Raw genomic sequence first — 19274 nt, forward strand, 5'->3', positions numbered from 1 at the left:
AGGGTCACCAGCACCTTTATTGTCTTAGGAAACTTGCTCATTTCCACATTGACCAAAAAATTTTAACTTTGTTTTATCATTCTTTTATTGAGTCTGTTTTATCCTTTTGTTTGGTGGCATGGTTTCGTCAGACCTCTGTCACAGAGCAAAACTCTCTAAATCAGATAGTGAGATGGTCCAGTCGTCTGATAGGTGAGCCACAGTCTTGTTTAGCCTCCCTGTACTCTAAGGAGGTACAGAGGATGGCTTTATCAATCCTTAAAAATGGTTACCATCCTCTAAGGGGTGAATTTCAGCTTCTTCCCTCAGGACAGAAGTTTCTATTTCCGAGATGCAGGACAAAGCGTTATAAAAATAGCTTTGTCCCCGTTGCTGTCACTGAATTAAATAAGAACTGTTTTTGATTCGAAATATTAAAATTACTATATATGTGCCACAGTGAGGTTTATATCTTTACTAGGTATGTGTGTTTTTAAAGGGATGCCAAATGCTGTCATTTTTTCTGTAAAGAAAATTTACCTTGCCTATGGGTATAAATAAAGTTACCTTGACCTTGGCTCAGCTGGTTAATAAAGAGGGAGCACTACTTACTTACAATGAATTCCTTACATTTTATAATTTTCCCATCAGTGTTTGGGAATTCTCAATGGTGCTTGGTGCCATACCCTCAGGTACTTTAATGTTATATAAAAACACTGACAGGTCAATATCTACCTCAGTCACTCTCCCTGATCCAGCTGAGTCAGCAGTGGGAAAAATCTGCTTTTCACAGGAACTTGGTAACAGCAATAAGAGAATACGTAGTTTATTCCAAGAAGATATCGTGTCTCTCCCATATATATAATATCTTACTGGAACCAACATGTTCCAGATATCACCTGGAAGACCGTCTGGATGATCCCATAAATATCTAATTGTAAACAAGGTGAAGGAAATCTCATATAAAATTCTTCATAAATGTTACCCAGCCAGTCACTATATGGTAACATTTAAAAGACACATAAATACTAATTGAACTTTCTGTGGGGATCATCCAGAAACTGTAGCACATCTTTTTTGGTACTGTTCCTCTACACAGAGATTCTGGAAGAATTTAGCAGTTTTGTTATTGTCCATATTTTAAGGGAGTTTTCTTAATGATGGGAAAATGTTTTATTCTGTTTCTTTAAGTTCACCAGGAAGAATGATAAATGTTTTTTATTATACATTTCTTAATACTTTTAGCTAAATATTTTATTCATATATGTAAGTTTATTAATAAAACACCATATTTCTGCCTTTTTATAAGGATATGGAATTGTACATACAATCAATATCAGACTCAACCAACAAAAAAGTTCTATTGTTCTGAGAGCCTCAAAAATTCACATATACAGTGGGGCAAAAAAGTATTTAGTCAGCCACCGATTGTGCAAGTTCCCCCACTTAAAATGATGACAGAGGTCAGCAATTTGCACCAGAGGTACACTTCAACTGTGAGAGACAGAATGTGAAGAAAAAATCCATGAATCCACATGGTAGGATTTGTAAAGAATTTATTCGTAAATCAGGGTGGCAAATAAGTATTTGGTCAATAACAAAAATACAACTCAATACTTTCTAACATAACCTTTGTTGGCAATAACAGAGGTCAAACGTTTACTATAGGTCTTTACCAGGTTTGCACACACAGTAGCTGGTATTTTGGCCCATTCCTCCATGCAGATCTTCTCGAGAGCAGTGATGTTTTGGGGCTGTCACCGAGCAACACGGACTTTCAACTCCCGCCACAGATTGTCTATGGGGTTGAGGTCTGGAGACTGGCTAGGCCACTCCAGGACTTTCAAATGCTTCTTACGGAGCCACTCCTTTGTTGCCCGGGCGGTGTGTTTTGGATCATTGTCATGTTGGAAGACCCAGCCTCGTTTCATCTTCAAAGTTCTCACTGATGGAAGGAGGTTTTGGCTCAAAATCTCACGATACATGGCCCCATTCATTCTGTCCTTAACACGGATCAGTCGTCCTGTCCCCTTGGCAGAAAAACAGCCCCATAGCATGATGTTTCCACCCCCATGCTTCACAGTAGGTATGGTGTTCTTGGGATGCAACTCAGTATTCTTCGTCCTCCAAACACGACGAGTTGAGTTTATACCAAAAAGTTCTACTTTGGTTTCATCTGACCACATGACATTCTCCCAATCCTCTGCTGTATCATCCATGTGCTCTCTGGCAAACTTCAGACGGGCCTGGACATGCACTGGCTTCAGCAGCGGAACACGTCTGGCACTGCGGGATTTGATTCCCTGCCGTTGTAGTGTGTTACTGATGGTGACCTTTGTTACTTTGGTCCCAGCTCTCTGCAGATCATTCACCAGGTCCCCCCGTGTGGTTCTGGGATCTTTGCTCACCGTTCTCATGATCATTTTGACCCCACGGGATGAGATCTTGCGTGGAGCCCCAGATCGTGGGAGATTATCAGTGGTCTTGTATGTCTTCCATTTTCTGATGATTGCTCCCACAGTTGATTTTTTCACACCAAGCTGCTTGCCTATTGTAGATTCACTCTTCCCAGTCTGGTGCAGGTCTACAATACTTTTCCTGGTGTCCTTCGAGAGCTCTTTGGTCTTGGCTATGGCGGAGTTTGGAGTCTGACTGTTTGAGGCTGTGGACAGGTGTCTTTTATACAGATGATGAGTTCAAACAGGTGCCATTCATACAGGTAATGAGTGGGGGACAGAAAAGCTTCTTACAGAAGACGTTACAGGTCTGTGAGAGCCAGAGATTTTCCATGTTTGAGGTGACCAAATACTTATTTTCCACCCTGATTTACGAATAAATTCTTTACAAATCCTACCATGTGAATTCATGGATTTTTTTTTCACATTCTGTCTCTCACAGTTGAAGTGTACCTCTGGTGCAAATTACTGACCTCTGTCATCATTTTAAGTGGGGGAACTTGCACAATCGGTGGCTGACTAAATACTTTTTTGCCCCACTGTATATGTATGTGAATTTTTTTCGCATACTCATATAATTATTATTTTTTTTTTTACCCCTGGTTCTGTATGTTCATGTTTTGTTCTTTAGTAAACTTCATCTGTTTGTATGTGCATCCATCTCTGGATGCCTCTGGCTCCTGGGGGCTCTCTCTCGCTCTCTCACTCTCTCTCTCTCTCTCTAACACACACTGCAATATGACTGCTGATTTATGTATCTGTGGATTTTTCTTACATGTGCAGTGGTTGTCAATACATTGTGTATTTATATTTGTAAAATATATTTGTAAAAATGTAATCAGGAGATAGTGAGACATAGACTGTGACAACACGAGTTTGACGCAGGGGTCGAGGGGACACGAGAGAGAGAGGGAGAGACAAGATTAGCTGGGGAAATATACATGGATACACATGACAGACATGGAATGAAACACAGGGAGGATAACGTAAGGACGGAGCTTTCCTCTCTTCAGGAACTCTCTCTGCAGGAAGGGGAGATATAGGAGAGGTGGAGGAAGATCTCAGCCTGGGCGTCTATTGTCTTATGTAGTCTGGAAGATGAGTGGATGGTGGGGTGGGTGCAGTTTTCTCTGTGGTGGGGTTGGGTGGACTGTCCCGGGCTCTGTGGGGCCGGGAGGCGCTGCTGCACTGAGCCCCGGTCTGGATGGGCCTGGGCCCCCTTTCCCTGGCGGGTCGCGGAGTATGGGGGTGCCTACTGTGGTCAGCGGGGGAGCTGGCCCCAGGGAGGGGTCACTTGCCCCTCCCTTCCTTCCCTCCCCATCTCCAGCTGCCTCCCTCTTCCCGCTCCACCACAACCACCCACACATGCAGGGCCTTGGAGTAGGGGTATGTCACCAGGGTGCAGAGGAGGCTACCCCCCCCTCTGTTCCCTTCTGGCTGCCTCTGCCTCAATTTTATCTCACAACTTAGACATTCACATTACTCACACTCTCATTACACATACATATAGGATCTTGGGGGTGGGCACGCTACACGGAGTCCAAAGTACCATCAGGGTGTACACCTCACCCCTGGCGTCGTTGCCCACCTCTCAATGTTAAATACACGTAGACATTGAGGGCTAGCAGGAGGGACTATGCGCTTACCTGCTGCTCTCTGGCAGGTAGCTCCATGCCCTCCTGGGTTTTAAATGCACCTTAGAACACACATGCATCAACACTACATATGAGCGGGTGGAGGGAGGTTTGGAGTCTTCTCTCACCCCCGTTCTCTGCGACCTGCTGGAGCGGGGGGGCTAGGAGGAGGAGTTGGCCATCCGACTGCGGTCTGGAGTGTGGGGCCTCCCTGCTGCTGCGGAGTCGGGGCGGTCTGCCTCTCCCCACCGCAGGGAAAAGGGTAACACCACCTGGGTCTGGGTGCAGTTCCCCCCTCCAGGGGCAAGGGTACCTAGACCCGGTTTGTAGAGTACGCTTGGGGAGTGTGATCGTGTGTACAGCGTCTCTTTATGTCTGTCTCCACGTTGGTTGAGTGTGGAGTGAGTGCATATGAGAGCATGAGGGTGGGAATGGATGTTTGTATCTGTGTGTGCCTGTATGTCTGTGTCTATATGTCAGGTTGGGTATCAGACACCACCTCTCTGGGGACATCTCAGGCCCTCCAAGGTTTGGAGGCCTATCTTCACCCACCACCACTTCCCCTGCCAGTGGCGGACCCCCTCAGACATCGGTGCGTTGGTGGTTCTTTGTGTCTGGGGATGGGCGTCCAGGTACACGCCGGCTCACTCCTTGGCGGCCGCTTATCGGGGCCTGGAGCCTGGGGCTCGCTCGGGCCACTTCGGAGGTGGGGTGCCCCCGGCCTCTCGGCCTGGGGCTCGGTCACTCAGGCACGGCTGGCTGCCGGCGGAGCTCACGGGCACGTCACTGCAACTCCCCCTGGCTTCTGCTCCGCGGCTGCTGAGTGAGCCCTCATCTGGGACTCTCCTCAGCTCTTTCTGGGACAGTGGCGCAGCTGCCCCTCTGTGGGTCTTCCTTGGTCTCTTGTGTTCTGGGGGCCTCTGGATGTCTGGAGTTTTGATCTCCTCCATACCTGCTTCATGCCTTGGAGGACGGGGCTGTGGCCCCCCCACACCCTCTAGCAGATCATTACATGAAGGAACCTTTTAAAAAAACAAGCGCGTCCATGCTCACAGGTGTACACACGGGTGATCACACCCACAAACTACACCCTTTTTGGCTCCTACCTCAAAGCACACTGTGTTCTGTTGATCTTATGTGCTGCACAATAATGTTTAATATTTAGTATTTACTGTCATATTCCCATATATCATTGTGATGTTGTTTATTCTATTACTCTTGTTCTCTTCTGCTTGTTTTCTTTTTTCTTTCTCAACAGGTGATCCAGGTGATTGATATATGCATTTTTTGTCTTTTTTTTCCTGCCCATTCTGTTGGTTTTTGTTTTTTGCCCTTCTCCCCTGTCCCTCTTCTCAGCTGTTTCTCTTTCCCTCTTTCTTTCTCCCCTTCTTTCCTCCAGTCAAGTCTGTCCCGTATTCAGCAAGTGAAAATAAAATAAACAATAAAAGGTGAATCAAATGGACCATTATGGCAAGGCTGGGATGGTCAATTTGGTAAAGTAAATCCGTTGGGCATCTTTCTTTGCCTTTAGACAATAATTCTGATGGCAAAAGAGCCAAAAGGGATAGGCAAAAAAAAACAAACATAAGGACGGAACAGGCAGACGAGACACAAAGACATAACAGGGACACACAAAGGTGAGGGAGACTTAAACCCAGAGGACACAACAAACACACGCTGAAGACACGATGCTACAAACATAGTGGGGAGACACAGACATGAGAGTAACCTAAACAGATAAAACTAAACAGGGAAACAGAGAACACAACCATAGAACTAACTGAAGGTTTAAGTCTCTACTATACAAACCAGAACATAATACAAACGGGCATAAAACTCAAAATACCGGCCCGTGACAAAAACGAGCTTTCTTCATTTCTTTCATTTGTAACTGATGGTGAGTAGTATTTCTAGTACATTAAAGCACATCCACAGTGTTTCGTACGTCTCTTTATTTTTTTTATTCTAATTTGAATTGATATTACAGCACTAGTGTTTTTTTTTTTTTTAAAAAAACAAACGATGGAAAACATGAGATGAAACGCAAATTCACATTTGAAGTGTGTATCTGGATTAACTTTTTTATTGCTGTATAATAATCGACACGACGTTTGCGAATGGTGGTAGATTTTCCCTTTCTGGGTCCTTGTCCATTAGGTTCCTCTTGTGTCTCCATCCTCTGTGTCCCTCTTTGTGTGATCGTTTTTATACGTTTGTGTGTGCGTGTGTGATTGTTGTTGTTGTTGTTTGCTTGACAAAGGCAAAGTGTGCTTTGCAATATTACACACAGTAAAGCAGCCCAGAGTTCAAAGTTCAAAGTTTGTATTTCTTCATAAAAGTTCAAAATAAAATGTTTACTACACATTTCAGCCGGTGTCAGTCTCTGTTTCACTCTCTAACTGTGGCTTAAGTACATAAAACATTCAAGAATCTGATAGATTAATAATATCAGACAGAATGTGTTCCCAGCACTCGATATCTCCCATTTGTGGTCTACTTCTCCTAGTTTTACATATCAACTGACATTATTGTCTACATCACCAGCACTATAGAAGTGAGTGGGCTATTATACCATAGTGCATGTTAAGGTAAATACTGCACAAAAAGTAAGTAGCATCTTGTATCAGATGATTAGGGTAAGCAGTAATGTGTATGTGAGCCTAAAGAAAAGGAATTTAAATACACCAGTACCAGCTTCAGATCATATTGTATATTATATGTTTCTACTTCTTTTAATATGTCATCTGTCATGTTTATATGCAGTGACAATTGTACATGTGGAGTTGTGCTCATATTTGGTTTTTACATTCAGTGTATCATTTGTAAAATGTTGATATTTCTTTCTTTTATTATTGTCTTGTTTGTTTGCACATGCTTGTAAATACAGCAAATATTTACAACCTTTGTTTTTTGAAGAATGTTTATGTTTGTGGCGATGAAGCTATCTGGCAACATGACACAGCCCTTTGAACCTCATCTTCATGCCCATCATGTGGCTATGGTACAGGATTTAGGTTTAATGTGATGCATATGCAGGTTACAGCCGGGGAATGGCAGTAAGCTGTGGAGTGATTTGGCATGTTCGAGTACTGTTACTCTAAATTCTCTCACATATAACATGATAAAGCCCTCTTACCCAATGTCATGGAGTTTCACAGGTACACAGAGTCAACACTAAGTCACATCAAAGAAGCCAATGATGGTGAAATGGGAAGTTGATGGTGTCATTATACATATCCAGGAATATGTGGCTGAGGATAGTTGTCATGAAAGGTGTAGGAACATACCCCACTACCAACTCAGTGTCAAAAGAGTTATGTTGGGAAAAAAGAGTGTTCAGATTTGCAGCTCCTTCCTCTTGAAATCAGCTGAAATCAACAAAAACTGAATGAGCTGATCTCACTTAATAGACTTAAGGAGATTTTCAACTTGAAAGACTTGGATGCAGCTATTTCAGCCTGCAAATGTTTGACCTGAATATTATTATGTTTTTTTCTGTCATTAGACACTTTTCATCACTTTTCATCATGTTCAAGTTTTCCTTCTTTATAGATTCTGAAGTTTTGGTCGTTTTAGTTTCTAATTTTTATGGCCTGTATTTAATGTACTTAATGTATGTATTTGTTTGTTTGTGTATATGTTACCAGTTTATGCAGCTTTATTGATTGTTTTGCTTGAGGTTTTTTAATCTGATGAGTTTTAATTTCCATAGTAAAATAAAATAAATAGGTGCATTAAAAAAACAAAACAAAAAAACTTTCAAGCTGAGACGCAGACGCTTCCTGTAAGGTGGAATAAAGATGAAGTGAGATGGCTCACACAGTAAACTTTATTATCCAGCTGCTGTGGATTAACACATCAGCAGAATTTATTTGTTAATTATATTCATAGAGAGAATTAATTGGCTGAGATTTTTGGAAAGTTGTTATTATATCTCTACCAAATGTCTTTATAGGGTTCATATAACACCACATGGGCTTGTCCAGGAGCTGAACCCGGGAGCTTGCACACCCAATCATTACCCAGACCAACAAGCCACAGAAACAATGCAGTTTTAGCAATGTTGAATGTTGGAGCAAATACATGAAACACGACAGAAGAATGTATGAAAGAATATCTTGAAAGCCGATGCTAGCTAAATGTCCTGCAGCTGTGTGTGAGGCATTCAAGGAACTTATGTGGAGAGAAAACTGTCTCAAAAGAGTGACAAATGCCTACAGTATGATAAACACACAAAAACAACTGACCACACAAACTTTCTGATCAGGAGGAGGCTTGTGAAAAATCTCAAGCTACAAGTTGAAGGAGCCATTTCAGTCGTTCAAGATAAAATGCCACATTTGTTAATTACAGAGTTCAGGACTGTTACATGTTACATTGTTACAAATAATTGGAGCCATAAATAAAAGACTAAAGAGACAAATGGGAATGTGGTTGCAATCCAAAGTCAGAGTAAGATTTTTTTCATTTTCGCAGTCTTTTATTTACAGTCTGTTTCTTCTGGTGGTAAACCTGTTTCACATGTTTGGACCACATTTTAGGCCTACATAGCTGCTGGTTGCAGCTATGTATGTTGTTTGCAGCAATGCTGCGAAGAACATCTTAAAAATACTAAATTCTTCATTGATTTGAGCTGTGGGGTTTGCTACACTTGGCAGAAAATTAAAGAGTAAACAGTGAAAGCCACAAACCCAAGTCACGAGATCCTTGAATTCCATTTTTAATCTGAACAGAAACTTCCAAGGGTCTGTGGACAATGGATGACCATCCAGTCCAGCAGGTGGTGATAATGTACCTTAAAGCGCTGACCGCCAAAAAGAAGAAGACGACGAACACGACAACGACGAAGAAGAAGCCACAGAGTTCCCGTTTCATTGCTGTTTGTTTCTCAGTTTTTCCCTCTCCCATCTAAAAGTAAGTGCCAAGGTAAGTTTGATCTGAGTTCAGTCAGTCTTGAGCTTTATGAAGTTTTCTGAATGAAGTTTTCTGCTCCTCTCTGTGAGAGCGGGCGGGAGAAGACCGTTAAAGGCGAGGCTCTAGAGTGTAGCAAAACAGCTGGGTATGTGTATAAGTGTGCAAAACAATAGATTAGAAGTGAGCCACGAGTATAGTATGGTCACGCTTTGTGAATTGTTTTTGTCACTACTGATCACGCGCTCAACACACACTCTACACGTGCTTGCATCGCACACGCGCACTCTCAAGTATCAGTATTGTACAATTCAGCTGGACTGGCCATCGGACATACCGAGCATTTCTTTGTTTATCGCCCACTTTGCCCCAGAAAGAGGAAAACAGCGTATGTTGGCGGAAAAGTGCTATAATGAAATCCATTTATTTATATTAAAACACAGCTGCCTTAATCTTATTGGCGCAAAGTTGTGTCTGCCCACTGGGCATCTGATTCTAATAACAGGCCTCAGTCTCTCCTGGTACTGCTGTGCCATACTGCTAAATTTGGTATCGGTGCTCAAACCTTTTGTGTTTGCTTCAAATAAGTTGCCCTCTTGGGGAAGCTAAAGTTTGTTCTTTGTGCTGTCAGATGAACATATGAGACACTTTGACTCTTCAGTGCAGTGTGGAGCCTAACAAAGATCTGTTTTGTGTCCCAGCTGATCAGCAGGAGGAGAAGAGTCTGACGGAGCAGCAGAGGAACATTTTCAGCCATCTGGACTCAGCTGAGTCACTACAGAGGAAACAATGAGCTCAACACAGAAGGTGACAGATACTAGTGATAACTAATACTCCATTAAAAGCTGAAGTACTGATATATATTTTACGCAAAACTTATTGATCCTTGTGCTATATTAATGTAATGTAATGTTTTAATAATGTAATAATACAATGCCTACACTGTAGAGGGTGACTTTGCCTCTAAACAGGAACATGAGCAGGGAAGAGGTTAAAGTGGGATTGAGCAGGTGGGAACCCTAAAATCAGCTGTAGTGGCTCAGCGTGGGGAAAAGAATCACAGCTCACAATAATTTCTGTTGAGAGCTCCAGTAGATTTTCTTAAAGTACAGGCTGTGATCAGCTGACCTGCTGCTCTCTGTGGATGTACACAACTGAATTCAACCAGATGTCAGCAGATGTTTCATGAGCTGTCCTGGCTGGTTTCCATCCTCTACACTGACAGTACACTGTCTTTATATTAGACACTATACTGTTGGTATGAAGGTGGAACTCAGTGAATGAATGTCAGCATCATGAGCTTCAGTTTAAATGAATCTCTGCTACACTTGATGTAATCTAACTCTGACATGAGCACCACAGTCACTGTGCACCAGTCACACACTGTTCTTTACTTTAAATCCATCACAGTTCAGCAAACGAACCTGTTTATCCTGCACTAACCTGCAGAGGATCTTCATGCAGTCTTTAAATAACACAGTTAGTCTGCCTCAGATTGTTTTGCAACAAGTTTTACAACCTGAAAAAACAATGTCACATGTACAGACATGTATATTAATCAAATCCCACTGAGCAGTCCTTACCTTTAAACCTAACCCCCCTCTTCCTCTCCTGTCCTGTGTGTCGACCTTGTTCTCATTCGACAGCGTAACATACCGACGATTTGTCACATCCCGAGGCGTTCCTCAGGCACGCAAAAGTTAACCTTCTGTATTCCTATGATATGCACCGGGTTGTGGATGGAAAGCAATAGATTGGCGCTGCCGGCAGTAATACACGTTCCAGCTGTGTATTCCAGCTCTGACCATAACCTGATCCCTAACACAAGCACCACCTTAATCATGTTAGATAGTGTTTTCCAAAACGATTACAGTAAACGTACATGTGTAGATTCATTCCAAACGGTATAGGGATGTGTTGGGTGGCGGAAAGCGTAACATACTGAAGATTTGTCATCTAGCACAAGCATCAACAACCTTTAAAACCCAAAGAGCCATTTGGACCCAGTTTCTAAGGAAAAGGAAACACTGGGAGCCGTAAATACTTGTAAACATCTAAAAATAATTAAAAAAAAATATATATATATATATTAGGGGTGCAACGATATTCGTATCGATATTGAACCGTTCGATACAGTGCTTTCGGTTCGGTACGCATATGTATCGAACAATACAAAATTTGTAATTTATTTTATCAACTTTCCTTCTGACGATGCTGTCTGTGTTGAGCGCTCAGTGAATCTGTGTTCGACTACTCCGCCTAGGCTGCACTGTCGAGCGCAGATCCACTGAGCGCTCAACACAGACAGCATGTCAGAAGGAAGAGCGCAGGGCAAGCTAGCGAGACAGAAGTTAAGCTCTCCTTGCAACATGCAAATTGAACCTCATTCAGATCTGGCGTTTGGAATTATTTTGGTTTTCATGTGACGTATGACCCTGAAGGTAAGCGAGTCATGGACTAAAGTAAAACAGTATGTTGGATGTGCCATGCAATGCTCAATTACATGGGTGGGAACTAGTGTGTTAGCGCAGTTAGCTCGTTAACGTGTTGGCCGTCTAGCCCCATGCATGGGGCGATCGGCGGTAGCTCGTTAACGGAGATTTGCCGTGTTGTGGCGTTAAGGTCATTTCAACGAGATTAACCCGAAAGCACTAGTGGGAACACAACGAATATGACTGCACATTTACGCCGACATCATCCTAGTGCAAAGACCAAAACAACAAGCATGCTACTAACTTTAGCCGAGTCATTTAGACAGCTGTTAGCACATGATTCTCCTTATGCTGCTGAGAATATAGCCCAGAAGAAGCGGTTAGTATAGCTTTTATTTTGGAAAGAGCCATTTCTCTGTAATAAACTCTCTTTTCCAAAGATGAGTGATTCCTCAATCAGATACAGGGCTCGCAATATCGCTAGCCCGACGTCCTGGGGCTAGCGATTTTTTTCAGTCGGGCTACCAAAATCTATCTCTTCCCTGCCCATCGGGCTATTGTAGGAAGGAAAAATATATGTCAATGCTTTTGCATTCTTGCTGAAATGTAGCTGGGTAATTATGTCATTGGCATCGGTGAGCCACTGTCAATATGTGACATATTGAAATCGCGTTTGAATTTGCGCTCGTTTTTTTGCTTTCACTTTGCAATCGCGCGAACTGTGTATAGAGAGCGACAGCACTGATCTGTGAGTGATGATAATTTGTGCACCAATTCCTCTGACATCGTCTTATTAATCGTTAGCTTACTACGCAAACATGACAAGTGAAATCTCCCGCAGCAAGCTTAAACATGTGAGAGGTTGATCGCGCAGAGAATCGCTGAGCTTATGTGAGTGCGTGTGTAAAAGCAGCAGGATATATATTTTAGTTCTGCTGAGCCAAATAAGACAGGTCAGGGTGAAGAACTGACAGCCAAAGAAAAGCTTACCGCAAAACGGAGAAGTTATGACAAATCAGACTATAAGGCAAAAAGAAAGTGCAGCTTTATGGTTTCATGGACAAAAGAATTTCTGTGGCTGCAATATGACGAGCTAAATAACCAGGGCTGCACATAAGTGGTCCGCAGGTGCGCATTCGCTGTCAAAATAAAAAACACGCACAAGGGTTAGGGTTAAATTTAAAAACTGTACTTTTGAGTTAAAATATATATTTATAATTTTAATAAATGACAAATTAAAAAGGCATGAACATTTTTTTTGTATCGAAAAAATATCGAACCGTGACACCAAAGTATCGAACCGAACCGTGAATTTTGTGTATCGTTGCACCCCTTATATATACTGACCAACCTGTGCACTGCCTGGATTGATTACAAGAAGGCCTATGACTCAATGCCCCACAGCTGGATACTGGAATGCCTAGAATTGTACAAGATCAATGGGACCCTAAGAGCCTTCATCAGGAACTCAATGGGGATGTGGCGTACAACACTAGAGGCCAACTCCAAGCCCATAGCACAAGTCACCATCAAGTGCGGGATCTACCAAGGAGATGCTCTGTCCCCACTGCTGTTCTGCATAGGCCTGAACCCCCTCAGTGAGATCATTAACAAGACTGGCTACGGATACCGACTACGGAACGGAGCAGTTGTCAGCCACCTCCTGTACATGGATGACATCAAGCTGTATGCCAAGAGTGAACGAGACATCGATTCACTGATCCACACTACCAGGCTATACAGCAATTACATTGGAATGTCGTTCGGACTGGAGAAGTGTAGTCGGGTGGTAACAAAGAGAGGGAAGGTAGTCAGAACTGAGGGGATTGAACTACCAGAAGGCAACATTGCAGACATAGAGGACAGTTACAAGTACTTGGGGATCCCACAGGCGAATGGGAACCATGAAGAGGCCGCTAGAAAAGCTGCAACCACCAAGTACCTGCAGAGGGTCAGGCAAGTCCTGAGGAGTCAGCTGAATGGTAAGAACAAGATCCGGGCCATCAACACGTACGCCCTGCCCGTGATCAGGTACCCTGCTGGGGTAATAGGCTGGCCAAAGGAGGAGATAGAAGCCACTGACATAAAGACAAGAAAGCTCCTTACCATGCATGGAGGGTTTCACCCCAAGTCCAGCACCCTGAGGCTGTACGCTAAGCGGAAGGAAGGGGGCCGGGGACTGGTGAGTGTCAGCACCACAGTCCAGGATGAGACAACGAACATCCAAGAATACATTGGGAAGATGGCCCCAACTGACCGAGTGCTCAGTGAATACCTCAGGCAGCAGAAACCCAAGAAAGAGGAGGGAGACGAGGAACCATCATGGAAGGACAGGCCCCTGCACGGTATGTACCACCGGCAGATAGAGGAGGTGGCTGATATCCAGAAATCCTACCAGTGGCTGGACAAAGCTGGACTGAAAGACAGCACAGAGGCGCTAATCATGGCAGCACAAGAACAAGCTCTGAGTACAAGATCCATAGAGGCTGGGGTCTATCACACCAGGCAAGACCCCAGGTGCAGGCTGTGTAAAGATGCCCCAGAGACAATCCAGCACATAACAGCAGGGTGCAAGATGCTAGCAGGCAAGGCATACATGGAACGCCATAACCAAGTGGCCGGCATAGTGTACAGGAACATCTGTGCCGAGTATAACCTGGAAGTCCCGAGGTCAAAATGGGAGATGCCCCCAAGGGTGGTGGAGAATGACCGAGCTAAGATCCTGTGGGACTTCCAGATACAGACGGACAAAATGGTGGTGGCTAACCAACCGGACATAGTGGTGGTAGACAAACAGAAGAAGACGGCCGTAGTGATCGATGTAGCGGTTCCGAATGACAGCAATATCAGGAAGAAGGAACACGAGAAGCTGGAGAAATACCAAGGGCTCAGAGAAGAGCTCGAGAGGATGTGGAGGGTGAAGGTAACGGTGGTCCCCGTGGTAATCGGAGCACTAGGTGCGGTGACTCCCAAGCTAGGCGAGTGGCTCCAGCAGATCCCGGGAACAACATCGGAAATCTCTGTCCAGAAGAGCGCAGTCCTGGGAACAGCTAAGATACTGCGCAGGACCCTCAAGCTCCCAGGCCTCTGGTAGAGGACCCGAGCTTGAAGGATAAACCGCCCGCAGGGGCGTGCTGGGTGTTTTCTTTTCTTTCTTTTTTTTTTTTTAATATATGTGTATATGTAAAAATCAGGGAACAACAATAGGAAATATAAAAAAGTATAGACCTGGTAAATATTTATATATGTATACATTTTTATATATCTGTGTACAATCAGGAGGGATGGGCATGATTTTAGTGTTTAAACAGTCATGAATTATTTTTAACAGCAGGTTGGATGTAATGTGTTAGAACTACCAGCAGGTGGGGATAAGAGACCTTTAAGGTGTTTGGTGCCACACTCCACCTTCAGGTTTAAAACTAGTGTTAATGGAGGGAGTTTGAAGGTTGAGTTTGTTCCACGACTGCATTTCACTCACTGCCTCTGTTTGTATCTCTGTCACTGCAGGACCAACATGGAGCGAGAAGTCAGCGCTCTCAGGAGGCCGACAAACCTCACAGAAGAAAGGGAGAGAAAACATGCACCTCTGACGAGTGTGGGAAGGATTTTACTTTAAAGGGTCATCTAAAACAGCATCAGGTCATCCACACTGGAGAGAGACCGTTCAGCTGTGACTTGTGTGGAAAGTCTTTTTCCACGAAGGGTTACCTAAAACAACACCAACTCATCCACAGTGGAGTTAAAGCGTACAGCTGTGATCAGTGTGGCAGAGCTTTTACTCACAGTGCCAGCTTACAGAGGCATCTAGTTACACACTCTGGAATTAAGGCGTACAGCTGTGACATCTGTGGAAAAACTTTCAGCCAGAGAGGGCACCGAAATATACATCTACGCATTCACACGAGACATGTTGTGTATTGCTGTGAACAGTGTGGCAAAGAGTTTATAACAGACACACAATTAAAACGACACATGTTTATCCACACTGAGGGACGACCTTATAAATGTGACCTGTGTGAGAAGACTTTTAAAGCTCCACGTCACCTGAGAGAACACCAACAGATCCACACCAGAAAGAGACTCTACAAGTGCAGTTACTGTGAGGTATGTATTTATATTGTTATCTTGTCATTTTAGCCTGACTGTTTGGAACAACTCTGCTCATTAAACTATGTTAGCAATTCTACTGCATGGAAAAGCAGCTCTGAGTGATTATTCAGATTTTCATGTCAGTTATGATTTTAGTATTACTGTAGTATTATGGTGGTAGTATTGTAGTTATTGCAGCCCAGTAAACTGAGTGTGTTAACTGAAACAGTCAAATGTAATTGGACGTCTGCAGAGATGCTCTTTATTTCAGGCGACGTTCAGGATAAAAATGTTGAAGGACTGACTTACACTGTCTTTGTGTCTTTGTTTAGAAGCAGAGCGACACAGATGGATCCAGTTCTCAACCCTGTCATCACTGTGGTGGTGGGAAAGACTTTCATTGTGGCCTCTGTGGAAAAACTTTCAGTTGGCAACAGAACCTAAAAAGACATCAACGTAGACACACTGGAGACAAACTGAAATACTGCAAAGAATGTGGGAGAAGCTTCACCACACCAAGTGAGTTAAAACAACATGAACTGATTCACAGTGGGGTTAAAAAGCACCTCTGTGATCAGTGTGGGTCATCCTTCACCTCTGCATGTAAGCTTAAATCACACAAACGAGTCCACACAGGAGAGAAACCATACAAGTGCAGACACTGTGACAAAAGCTTCTCACATTCAGGTAATCGTAACAGGCATGAACGTACACACATGGAAGGAAACTACAGCTGTGACCAGTGTGACAAGAGCTTCAGGAATCTCAGATCATACTCCGAACACAAACGATCCCACGTTACTAATAAACTGTTTCACTGTTACCAATGTGCCCAAACATTCACCTCATTGTCTGCTCTGTGCAAACATCAGCGTGATCACTCGGGACTATAATCACTCCCATCACTGGATCACAGTGAATCTGAAGAGACAGAAAGATCCTCTGGTTTCAGTGTCAGACTCAAAAAGCTTGAGATCAGGCTCCACAGAGTTCAGATAGAATCATTTAAACTTGTGTTGAACTGAACTGGTTGCTGGGCTGAACTTCTACATAATACAGATTTACATGGGATCTTATTTTCTGTTGTTTTACTGAGTCAGTTTTGTCCTTTTTTCTCTGTCCTGGTTTTGCTCGTCTGTAAATAATTGAAACTCAGTCAAATAGTTCATTGTTCTCCAGCAAAACGTTTTGGAAACTCATGTTTAACCTTTAAACTCTGACATGTTTTAGCACACAAGGCTTCATCGGGGAGTTCACTCATGATTGGACCATGAGAATAAAGGCTTTTAGTTCTTTCAAAGAGAGTCTTGGAGGTGTTTGATGTTTCTGTTTTTTCTGAAACCACCTGAAAGAAAAACTATTTTTCTTGCTTTATGTAGTGTAGAAGTTTTCTCAGATGTTTCTTTCATCTGTGATGTTCTTGAATGTGTTCACATGAAGATGGTACAAATAAACTGTCCTTTTAGCTTTAGCTCCTAAATTATTCATCATTTATGGATGTAGCACAGCAGCAGTTTCTTGATTAACACATGGAGGGCTCGGGATCTGATGGTAAATAATGTTTTGTGTCCTTGTACACATCATACAGCTCAGCTGTTCCACAGATGTCAGGTTTACACAGTGGGATGGTTTGTAAGAACTAGGACTGCCACATAGGATTATTTTGATAGTCGATTAGTCACTGATTATCTTTGCAATTAATCGACTAAGATCATGCATCCATTGGACGTAAAACGTATAGTTTATTGCACCAGCATGCATCTGCTCTTATTTAACTATTATTAGCTTACAACTTGAAGTGTTTAAGGAAGCTCACAAGGAATATATTTACATGGTTCACCGGGTGTATATAAAAAGGTGCAGAGATAGTGCTATGTACAAAAGTGGGGGTACAGGGCTCCAGGGAAAATACACTCGCTCCTCATCAAACAATCCATGCACAAGGTCAGGCTCTCTCTCTCTGACACTCACCACAGGGAAACATTTGTTAGTTCAAAGCTCAGGAACACGAGGGAAAGCTTGCAGGTAACTTGACGGCACTAACACGAATCATACATAATGATCCATCAAAGAACAGCAGTCACTCCCTGGCTTAAATGCTGGCACACTAATGAGTCTCAGACGTTTGTTCCTCTGAGTGGCGTGGGCCAAGGGCGTGAACCCGCAATGAGTTCCACCCCGGCAAGAGAGAGACAGAATGAGAGAGAGCGCACGAGAGCGAGAGAAACGCAGAAACAGCTTATCAGCACCCTGCTGATCCTCCTGGCCGTGACAGGTCCTCTGGTGATGTCACCATGAAAGGCAGAGAGCCCCGCCTACCTCAGGACCTCCCCTGTCATGTATTGATCAGGATGCAGAGTTGGGTTGAGTATCCAAAAAAATGTACTCAAGTAAGAGTAGCATTACTTTAAAATATTATTACTCAAGTAAAAGTGAAAAGTAGTTGTCAAAAAAGTTACTCAAGTAAGAGTAAAAAAGTATTTGGTGAAAATACTACTCAAGCAGTGAGTAACTGTTTTAAATGTCCGATTTATTTTATAAATAAATGCTATCAGACAAACAAAAATGAATAAATATACAAATTTTAGTATCTTCAAAACGTTTTCAGAGAAAATATTAAAACGAGGCATCTTCAACACATGTTCATACAAGGAAGCTCAGTTTACCATAAATTGTATGGGTTGCATTTATTTCTGCATATTTAGCAAAAATGTGCCATTTCTTCACTCAGTGAAGTGATGGTTAAGCTTCAGCAGCAGTTTGCTCTCAAGGTTCTTTCTGTGACGCTGTAACTGTTTAGCAGTGAACAGGAGTCCTGCATGACTAAGAAGTTCTTCACAAGCTTCAGACCACCAGATCCCTGTGCAGAGCCCAGTCCCATCACGTTCTCTGATGGCAGTGAACATACATATGGCGCAGTGATGTACCTTTGCTGGAGCTGCAGCCATAGTGTGAGACTAGTAGAGTCCAAAGCTAAACTGACACCTCTCAACCACAAAGGCGATCCTGTTAAAGCAGAGATGTGTGGCGCCGTCTTTGCTGCCCGCCTGAAGATCTACTTCCAGAGACACTGCAGAATCCAGGTCAAAAAATGGTACCACCTCGTCGACAGCCAGACCGTCTTGGGTGTGCAATCCAGCGTGAGAGCTACGGTTTCCAGACCTTCTTCGCAAACCGCATTGGTGAAATCCAGACATTTGGACATCCACTGATGTCCAAGATTGGTGATGGATTCCCGGGTCAGCAAACATTGCAAACATTCTCACCAGAGGGGCCAATCCAAATGCCCTAACCGAGGACTCCGAGTGGCAGTCGGGTCCAAAGTTTCTCCAACTTCCTGAAGATGAGTGGTTGAAGAAATCCACCGGAGAAGTCGCTGCCCAAGCTCGAGAAAAGGTCACAAAGCTACAGAAAAAGACTTTTGTTGCGGTCCTTACCAGAATCCACATCAAGGCAGCTCAGGACTCAGCACACGTAGAGTCGAGAAGACCACTGGCAGGAGTAGCAACCCAACAGCTAATCGACGCAAGGCGATTCAGCAACCTGAGAAGGCTGATTGGGACCGTGGCGTGGGTCTGGAGGGTTGCCAAAAAGTTCATGAGATCCAAGACCAGAGACCAAGAAAAGTGGGAAGTAGTACCATCTTCGGGTGTCCTCACAGTCAGTGAGAGACGAGATGCTTTTCGAGACCTTTGCCAAGAAGACCCAACACTGTGTCTTCTTGTTCGCCTCAACATTGAAGTATCAAATGTCCAACATCTGGAAAGGAA

The 19274-nt window shown here is 43.5% G+C and overlaps 2 protein-coding genes across 3 annotated transcripts in view; both read left to right on the forward strand.

Annotated features, from left to right (window-relative positions):
• The window catches only part of LOC146662554 (uncharacterized), a 29439-nt gene extending 12464 nt beyond the window's left edge, over nucleotides 1-16975 (forward strand). The window contains exons 1-4 of one of the 2 annotated variants that reach the window (XM_085419272.1): nucleotides 8897-8995; nucleotides 9682-9787; nucleotides 14923-15519; nucleotides 15837-16975. In XM_085419272.1, coding sequence (XP_085275398.1) covers nucleotides 9770-9787; nucleotides 14923-15519; nucleotides 15837-16397 — 1176 coding nt within the window. In that variant the 5' untranslated portion in view covers nucleotides 8897-8995; nucleotides 9682-9769 and the 3' untranslated portion in view covers nucleotides 16398-16975. Of the gene's footprint in view, nucleotides 1-8896; nucleotides 8996-9681; nucleotides 9788-14922; nucleotides 15520-15836 lie in introns of those variants that run through there. The other variant, XM_085419273.1, reaches the window with a different exon arrangement.
• LOC146662555 (uncharacterized) overlaps nucleotides 6991-19274 on the forward strand; it is a 36060-nt gene continuing 23776 nt past the window's right edge. The window contains exon 1 of the mRNA XM_085419262.1: nucleotides 6991-8983. The gene's annotated coding sequence lies outside the window, so the exon portion shown is untranslated. The remainder of the gene's footprint in view (nucleotides 8984-19274) is intronic.

Source organism: Rhamphochromis longiceps, linkage group LG9 (assembly GCF_057381845.1).
Source record: "Rhamphochromis longiceps isolate RC_006_pf linkage group LG9, R_longiceps_female_GT1.1, whole genome shotgun sequence".
Taxonomy (NCBI): Eukaryota; Metazoa; Chordata; class Actinopteri; order Cichliformes; family Cichlidae; genus Rhamphochromis; species Rhamphochromis longiceps.